The sequence below is a fragment of the Lycium barbarum genome, chromosome 3, assembly GCF_019175385.1.
Source record: "Lycium barbarum isolate Lr01 chromosome 3, ASM1917538v2, whole genome shotgun sequence".
In the NCBI taxonomy this organism is placed as follows: Eukaryota; Viridiplantae; Streptophyta; class Magnoliopsida; order Solanales; family Solanaceae; genus Lycium; species Lycium barbarum.
In genome coordinates, this window is record NC_083339.1 from 125,857,515 (window position 1) to 125,866,910 (window position 9,396).

The following is a 9,396-nucleotide window of genomic DNA, read 5'->3' on the forward strand; positions in this document are numbered from 1 at the left end:
CGAACTTGAGTATTAGTAGTACGTTATATAGCTTCCATCATTCCAGATATTAGATATCTATACTGAAAAAAAGAAAAGAAAAGGATATTCGATATCTATACCCGCAAATTAACTGTAAAGTAGGCTATAAGGTGCCTATTTAAGAAAATACTACAGTAGTAGTATCATTTACAACACACACTTAATTTAGGGAAATATTTATTTATATGCATCAAAAACAATAAATGCATAATATATACATATTTCAATAACATACTTAAAACAAGAATATTTATATCAAGCTTTTTTTTTTTTTTTTTCCTTCAACGCCAGGCCGCCAATGGGAGAATATTTTTACTGGCAATAAAATAGTACTAATAATAAAAAAAGTGCAAAAGGCGCACTTAACGTTCCTCTCACATTACCAACTCTCTTGTGTTCGTCTCCACCAAACAGATCCAACTTTAATTTCATTCAATTTCTTATTATTGGTATTTATTACATAATTCTTTAATTTATATTCTTGTTGTTTGTCTGATTAATGTTTCAGTATATTTGTAAGATCCATTAGATTTGAATAATCTGTTTGTTTTGTTATCATTATAGGGTATTTCAATATGTCTGCAATTATAGGTCGAAAAATGGCCAGCAAAGGCATTTTGGTGAGAACTCAACAAGTTTTCATTCTTTTTAATTAATTTTCGAATAATAGAAAAATGGTTTGATATATATATTTTTTTTTTTTTTTTAAGAATATGAATCAGTTCCTGTTGGGGAGCAGGGTATTTGCATCAAGAACTTTTTCTTCATCAGCTAAAGAGGTAATTTAAAAAAAAAATAAATTTATTTTGGACTTTAATATGTTTAGTTATGTTGATAAAAAAGTGATTATTATTTAAAACTTGTGTAGATGACTGTACGTGATGCTTTAAATTCTGCTTTGGATGAAGAAATGTCTGCTGATCCAAAGGTTTTTGTAATGGGTGAAGAGGTATTAAAATGATCTTCTTTTTTTTTTTTTTTCCAATTTATTATAAGGCAAATACATGTAATTTTTAATACTCTTCAAAATTTTGTGTCACTTAGGTTGGTGAATACCAAGGAGCCTATAAGGTTAGATTTTCTTTTCTTTTAATGCTCTGTAATCCTGTATTCATTACATATTTATTCTTTTTATCTGAGTTTCTTTGTACTTGATTTTTTTTTTTTTTTTTTTTGGTCTTCAGATTACCAAAGGGTTGTTGGATAAATATGGTCCGGATAGAGTTGTTGATACACCGATTACTGAGGTTGATGTTAATTCTTGGGGTTCGATTACTAATTAGCTGCTTTTGTGGTTGAATTTATATGATAAGTTACAATTTATTAACATTTTATGTTGTTTTCTAGGCTGGATTCACGGGGATTGGAGTTGGTGCTGCTTACCATGGTTTGAGGCCCGTTATAGAATTCATGACTTTCAACTTTTCAATGCAGGTTGGACTTATGTTCTCTAGGATACTATGTTATTTTGATTTCTTTTATTAATATTTGTTTTATTATCTGTTATTTCCTGTGTTTTGATTATCCTGTGTTATCTGCTCCGATTTCTGCTATTATCTGTTATTTCCTGTGCTTTGATTATCCTGTGTTATCTGTGTCGCTTGCATTATTTCATTTCCATATCGCTTTGAATCTCTTATCCGAATCTCTTAACCTTATCTGACTTCTTTTTATGCTTTTATTGAGCCGAGGGTCTTTCGGAAACAGCCGTCCTACCTTGGTAGGAGTAAGGTCTGCGTACACTCTACCCTCCCCAGACCCCACGATGTGGGATTTCACTGGGTTGTTGTTGTTATTACCTTGAGCATAAATATGTAAAAACCATCCACCAATATCATGGACACAGGCCCACATGTGGTAGCTGTCTGTATCGGTTATCTGCTGTCGTTAATGACGTTTAGCTTGTTCAGATGTTGCATGGTATATTTGATTTCAAGAACAACTTGCAAGAGGTTGGATTATGGCATGATTAATTTGGAGTTGGATTAATAATTTGAGATGGTAGTGCCTGTCGTTTCTGTATTTTCTGTCTTGTGCGGATCGTATTAAGTTTAGTGAAAAGAAATGCAAACAAAATGTGAAAGGGGGATGGGAAATTAGGTTGTAGTCTTTGAGGACAAAAGGTGATTTTGGTACTTTTGACTTTGAGCCTTGGAGTTAGGCTGCATTATTGAACTTTTCTTCTGCTTTCTCTACTTCTGTTGTATAATAATTGGGATCATAGAGCCAAAAAAATGACAAAACAAAAAGGACAAAGGAAAAAGAATCGAATCTCACTCATTTTCAGGTAAGATTTACTTAGCTCGCTCCTTGCTCGCGGAGCGGCATACCAATAAAAGGAAAAGCGTTATCGGATTGGAATCGATGACTTAACTTCAATTATTAAAAGCTTGCAAACAAGAATGCATTACCTTACTGACAGAATTATAATATTATTAAGTTAAGTTTGTAAGAGGAACTACGGTCTGACCCGCAAGGGTGGCCCAATTGGTTGAGCATGGGGTTTCCACTATGGAGGTCTCAAGTTCAAACACCTCTGCCTACAAAAGCAGGGGATTTGCCTTCTGAGTCGAGCTTGTCGCATGGGTCTTGCATAGTGCGGGTTATTTCTCCTGTTTGGTTTGCGGGCTATTGCACAAGAGCGGGGTTTACCATGTGCGCACCCGAAGGATAGCGGCTGCGGGTTCCCTTGTCATTAAAAAAAGAAGAAGAGGAACTACGGTCTGAACTGAATATAACATAGGGTGGTACCACAATTGCTTTGTTTCTGAGTTAGTGTCAACAGTCCTCAATGTAAACTAGGAAGTTAGTACTAGGTCCTTGTTTATGTTGAACTGAAAACTAGGAAGTTACTACAAGGTCCTTGTTTATATTGAACTCTGTTCAATCATTATGGACACACGAGTCTGAGTCTCTTGTGGTAATTCATAGCTCTAAGATGCATGACACTGTAGCTTAGTCGTGAGTAGCTGGGGTGGCACACAGGTTATGAGCCTGTTTGGATGGGCTTAAAAAAGTAGCTTATAAGCTGTTCCAAAAAAATAAAATAAAATTGGGGTAGCCCAACTTTTTTTTTTTTTTTGGCTTATAAGCTGCTTTTTTTAAGCTAAGCTAAACAGGCCCACTTATTTTGTTGGGTTTATTTTAAGCACAAAATGGCTTATAAGCTGTCCAGCCAAACGCTCAAAAAAGCTGAAAACAGCTTATAAGCTAAGCCAAACGGGCTCTATACAATCAGGTAATTGTTGGCCAAATGGTATATAACTTTATGGGGCTTGTTTCCTTCCAATTGGAAGGAACAGCTTCCTCCAACTGTTCTATTAGGAGGAATAGGTATTGTTATTACTTTCTCCTGCCAAATTTTCTTGCTGCATCTTGGTCTTCCTTTTTGAATAAACAATAGAATATCGGATCATGACTTTTAGTTCCGGCATGTGACTAGCATTTCAGTTAAGGGATTTTAGTGAAGTTTGGTATCATTTTTGTACCTTTGAACACTGACCGTAGGAATAATCTTTCTGGAACTCATGCAGGCAATTGACCATATTATCAATTCTGCTGCAAAATCAAATTACATGTCTGCCGGTCAGATATCAGTCCCCATCGTCTTCAGGGGTCCTAATGGCGCTGCAGCTGGAGTTGGTGCTCAACATTCTCAGGTATGTTAGTAAACTGAAATGCAGGTCGTCATGTTTCCTGACGCTGCTCTTGGAGTTCCTCTAAGTTAGGTTAAACCAAGCTAAGCATCACATGAGTATACTGTTAAAAGGTGCTGCAGTGAATATTTGGTATTTGTTTGAGACTGAAGGTTATTGTGTGTCAATAATGAATCGGCCGATAAATTGAATGAACTATAGGACAATGTTAATATTGATGTAATGATGTTTTATACTATTTTCGTGGTTTCTATTGGATGTGTAAAAAACTTGTTGCCTTCAGTTAAATCTTCTACACATAACATGTGGTATGTGGTGCTACTCATTCCAGTAATGAGTAGACAGTGACATAGTTTAAGAACTGCCTGGTGAACTGCAAGTTAGTTGTTACTTGGTTTGAAGGCTTAAGTAGGCAACATGCCAACAACTTGTGAAACAGTGTTATACATAATCTGAGTACAATCCTACTTCAAGTTGAGTTGTTTTGAGATTAACATCTGGGTGATAGGATGTTAAAATTGTCACTTTTACATTGTTACAGTTGTTTCTCTAAGAACGTCCCATCTTTTCTGATCTTTGCCTCTCGAAGCTATTGATACGCATGAACTAGAAAGGGTGAGAGTTCATCTTTAGAGACTAATTGATAAGACGACTTTGGGTTACTTGGGTCAGGTGGGACTCTTTGAAAAGGTGAGGAAATTACAAAGTAGTTATTCAGAGTGTGAGTTTTGCTGGATGGAAAAGCAATGGGTAAGATAAGTTAAAGCCCAAAGAAAAGAAAAGAATATGCGGTCTTTGACAAACAGTACAGATGATTAAGAGGGTGTTTGGATTGGCTTTTTAAAAGTAGCTTATAAGCTAAAAGCCATAAGTTGGGAATACCCAACTTTTGGCTTATTTTTGTACTTTTTTGGCCTAATGGTAAGTGTTTAAAAGCACTTTTTATCTTTCCCAAACACCAAAAAAAGTAGAAAAGAGCTTAAAAGCCAATAAGCACTTAAAATAAGCCAATCCAAACACCCTCTAGTTAGGGAGCTCAGGAAAACTACAAGTCCAAGGAATGCCACTGGTCAGCAACATATCTAGGTCTTGACAGGGCAGATGGTTCATTCTCAGTTGATGTGGTATAGGTGCTGTGTACATGGCATAATGAGTCCTTAATCTATGCATTTGAACCTTCAAAATATTTTCCCCAATTTGGAAAATATATTTGCCAATGTATGAGAAGCCTTCAAACATCTTATTGCATCAAGAACAATCTCTCTCAATGGTTAAATCATTCTGTCATTAATGCTAGATCAACATACAGCTTGGTTATGGTCAAGCCAGTGCTCGGGGTGCAGTATCGACCATGTGCTTGCACAGCCTTCTTGAAATCCTTGTACTCAACTACATTTATGAAAGATATTAGTATATGGGAAAGTCTTAGGTGTCTAGCATCTCTCTGGCAACTTGAAAAGACATCAATCAGCAAACAACTATCACAGTTATTCTTTATGCGGGAAGTGTTCCTTCAAAATATTCTAATGCTTGACTCAAGGGAATTGTTTCTCGGAAAGAATTAAAAAGTTAAAAGGGTCTTCAGTTTGCAATGTAATGAAATGTCGGGTGAAGTGGTTTGAAGATAGAAGATGTATGAATTTTGGTAATGCTAAGGAGTTACTGAGTATATTTTTTAAGATGTGAATTGAATTATCGGAAGATATATGCATTGAAGATGAATTAGCAAAATATAAGAGGTCATCTAGTGTTGTGGTATATTTCTGACTGAAGACTGGCAAAAAAAAAATAATCCTGCAGATTTGCCACTTTTGGTGAGAAATGCAATATGATTTATTGAAATGAAGGAGTTGCATCTTATGCATCCATTTCATTGGTATCTTATGCATCCATTTCATTGGTTCCTTGACATATTATTTCTCTGCTGATGTGGAGACATAGCATTGATCAAAAGGGAAGTAGCTTCAGCTTTGGCAATTGAAGTATTTTGTGTTTTCTACCAGTGTTACTAAAAGTCGTAGCTTCATCGCTTAAAGCAATGAAGCTATGGGAAGCGAGAGGTTATCGCTACATGGGTGAAGCCATGCGCTTCAAAGAAGTGTGCGCTTCGAACAATGACGAGCACAGTGATCCCAACGAGAAGCAATCGGTTCTCTGACTCTCAACTGCGAGTTAGAATAATATTGGAATAATTTTACATGGATGTCGGAATTTAGTATTTTAGTTGCTTTTTTGTTTTGATGAGGTAAGAGAATTTAATTTAAAGGCATTTTTTTTTTTTTTTTGGAAACTGGTGATGAGAACTTAATTTAAAGGCATTAAGAAGACCATAGCAAAAGATTACAATAAAAGAAAGTGTCTGCTCATATACAAAAACTTACTCAACAACTAAGGAGCAAACACAATCTAGAAAAAATTCACAGCTAGATACAAGGGCCTGATTTAGCCAACTAAATAAATTAAGCAAACATTTAGCTTTAACAGCATGATTTTCAGTTGCACTTTCATAGTACTAAACTCATATACATTGGATAGATTTTAATTTTCCGTAAACTGTGTGCTTCACTTCAAAGAAGTGTACGCTTCATTTCTTGCTTTTTGCTTCAAGTCCCATGGACCTTGTCATCTTGATTTTTGCTTCAAGTCCCATGGACCTTGTCATCTTGATTTTTGCTTCAAGTCCCATGGACCTTGTCACTTTTTTAAGCCTCTTGCTTTTAAAAACACTGTTTTCTACTGTTACTGGAAGCAAAAGAGGATGCCGAAGGAACAGGAAAAATGAGATAGTGTCAGTAGACGCATCTCCTGAACTCTCAATTTCTTCGCATGATCATTCCGCTGCATTTCTGTTTTATTGTGTTGTTTAAGCAAGTTGACATGCATGTGAGTTATTTACTTAAATTGACAAACCCCATCATCGAGGTGTGCATGTTTGTGTTCATATGCATCGAAAATACTATAAGCCCAACATTTCTTCCCTTTGTTATTTTTCCAGTGCTATGCTGCATGGTTTGCTGCATGTCCTGGATTGAAGGTGCTAGCTCCATACTCTTCCGAAGATGCTCGTGGCCTGCTAAAAGCTGCTATCAGGGATCCAGATCCTGTTGTTTTTCTGGAAAATGAACTGCTGTGAGTTGTGCTGCCGATTTAATTATTCAAGTGCGCTACATTTTTCTCCTAATATCTATCATCATCATCGTGTGACTTGAATGATGCAGATATGGTGAGTCTTTTCCTGTTTCGGCTGAAGCTCTTGATTCTAGTTTCTCTCTTCCAATTGGAAAAGCTAAGGCAAGCTCTGCTTTCTGTCATTGTTTCTACATGTATATTTTATACTTTGCTGCTGTCTCACTTCACAAACATTGGCATATTTTATGCTGCTGTCCTCTCTTCACAAACATTGGCAGATAGAACGTGAAGGAAAGGATGTCACAATTACTGCTTTCTCAAAGATGGTCGGTTATGCTCTACAGGTTCGTCTGCTCCTTTTGTATCAGTGTTTGTATTTTTCGGAACACATTCGTTATTCAGCCTCAACATGAAATCGTAATGGTTTCTCCACCAGATGAATCTTATGCTTTTTTGGATACTACGTAATTAGTGGATGGTGATTATTATCTGCATCTTCTTTTAGATGTGGATATAATTTTTTGTGTTATACTGTTATCAGGAATCTTGACACTGGGTCGAAGACAAAGGGGTTTTCAGCAACAGCTTCTATTTGTTTCTCTTGTCATGAATTGTGCTAGGTTAAGTAGTGTCTATTTCTCATCTTAGATGAAGATCTAAATTCTTGCTATGTAACATGCCCTCAATGCTTAGATTAATCATGTTCTGCTACTCATGATCCGCTTGTTTTTGCTGAATTTCATCAAAACTAAATATGGCTTTGATTTAGTACTCCATATTAGATACTGCATAGAAAATATAAAGCATGACACTGTTTCTAGCTATAATTATTCATTTCCACATGAACTAAATCACATTTGAATTTTTGAAGGCCGCTGAAATTCTTGCAAAAGAAGGAATTAGTGCTGAGGTATGTGAGACTCCAGGAATTCATAGTCCATTTTTTGCCTTTAAATTTTAAAATGTTAATGTGCAGAAAAGTTTCCAGCTTCATGTCTCTTCTCTTCCTTTGTCTTCCTATTTTATTCGGATCAACAGGTCATAAATTTGCGCTCTATCCGGCCACTTGATAGACCCACCATTAATGCTTCTGTGAGGAAAACCAACAGACTTGTAACCCTTGAAGAAGGGTTCCCACAACACGGCGTTGGAGCTGAGATCTGGTTTGCCACTGACTTCCTCCCCTAATTCTATTACCATTCGTGTAACAACCCCTATACCCCAAAGAAAGAAAGCAGAAAAGAGCTTTATTTCATACCGGTTTTAAGTCGACCAAGCTTACTAGACTCTATTTTCCTTTTGCATCAGTGCATCTGTGGTTGAGGAAAGTTTTGAGTATCTTGATGCACCAGTCGAGAGGATATCTGGGGCTGATGTTCCTATGCCATATGCAGCAAATCTGGAAAGAATGGCTGTTCCACAGGTTAGTACTTGACTTCTTTTTCTCCCTTACCGGTAAATAGGAGCAGCTTTCATTTGATTTTGATTATGGCTTTTGTAGTAAAATGGTTAAATATGACCATTAACTGGGTGGATGAGGGTGCGCTGTATCAACCCAAAAGGGCGTTGGGGTGGAGGGCATAAAGAAGACATGATAAGCTGTTAAACTGTGTGAATTGCTGATAACAATTGACATCACTGGTTGTCTTACCTAAGAAAAATTTGAATCTGCCTGTACAGGTTGAAGATATTGTCCGCGCAGCAAAAAGGGCATGTTACAGAGCAGAAAAATCAGTTCGAATGGCTGCAGCTGCTTAAGCTTGGTAGCAACACAGCCTACCAACCCGGTTTTAAGCATTTTATTTCCTCTTTGTGGATAATGATTTTTTATCCACCTGTGGGTGGATGCTTCTTTATTTACCATCCCTGAGAAGTTTAGTTTGACCATGAAAAAGAAAGAAGCTATGGTGAAAAATAGTGAGTGATATCCGAAATAAAACTTGTAGAAAATAAATTTTGTATTTTGCTCTCTTTTCACTGATGTTGTTGCCAAATGTTTTGTAAGACAAACACATGCTTACTGGTGGAAGAGCATCCCCTTGCTACTTTGCTGAGTTTCAACTGTGTTTGTACTAAATGGTTCACGAGAACAAACTCTATGCTGATATGCGTAATATCATCTAGTCTCGTTGTATTATTGGCTAGTCACAAAACCAGGGAAGTCCTGACTAGTTGATATCAAATAACACCAGTCCAGTTTTCAAAGAGAGTTAGGCTTGCAATAACATACGGTACTTGGTGCAACTTGGTAAATCTGTGTATTGAATAACCCAAGATTATTCTATTATGAAATTAGACGACTTACATGGTTGGTGTGAAAAATTGGTTTAACTTAATAGATCCGTAGACACCTTGATATGCTCTCTTTTATAGAGTACATTGGATAGATTCAGGAACTTCACATAAATTCCCTCTTTTTTAGTTGTGAAGGAGCAGGATAAGGATACTTTAATAGCACGACACAATTATAACATGTGAATAAACTGATCTCCGAGGGCAAAGAAGTCTACATCAGTTCCAGAATGAGTCTTGCAAAACTAAACGATCTAAAGTCTACTGAGCATTACTGTTTTTTACATCATCAAGAAAT

The 9,396-nt window shown here is 36.4% G+C and overlaps 1 protein-coding gene across 1 annotated transcript; it reads left to right on the forward strand.

Moving 5' to 3' along the window:
- The first annotated feature begins 291 nt into the window (after nucleotides 1–291).
- LOC132632308 (pyruvate dehydrogenase E1 component subunit beta-1, mitochondrial-like) lies at nucleotides 292–8,867 on the forward strand. The gene is made up of 15 exons (XM_060348189.1): nucleotides 292–470; nucleotides 586–641; nucleotides 732–800; nucleotides 890–970; nucleotides 1,066–1,092; nucleotides 1,206–1,268; nucleotides 1,369–1,455; nucleotides 3,555–3,680; nucleotides 6,673–6,806; nucleotides 6,896–6,968; nucleotides 7,085–7,150; nucleotides 7,678–7,716; nucleotides 7,845–7,969; nucleotides 8,115–8,229; nucleotides 8,487–8,867. Exons 2-15 carry the CDS (start codon nucleotides 597–599, stop codon nucleotides 8,562–8,564), a joined length of 1,128 nt encoding a protein of 375 aa, XP_060204172.1. The 5' UTR covers nucleotides 292–470; nucleotides 586–596; the 3' UTR covers nucleotides 8,565–8,867.
- The last annotated feature ends 529 nt before the right edge of the window (nucleotides 8,868–9,396 follow it).

Excerpts from the sequence above, each read along its gene's own strand:
- LOC132632308 (XM_060348189.1), top strand. The coding sequence starts at position 597 with ATGTCTGCAATTATAGGTCGAAAAATGGCCAGCAAAGGCATTTTG. Across the intron at positions 801-889 it reads TTTCTTCATCAGCTAAAGAG|ATGACTGTACGTGATGCTTT; the intron begins GTAATTTAAAAA and ends AAACTTGTGTAG. Across the intron at positions 1,456-3,554 it reads CTTTCAACTTTTCAATGCAG|GCAATTGACCATATTATCAA; the intron begins GTTGGACTTATG and ends GAACTCATGCAG.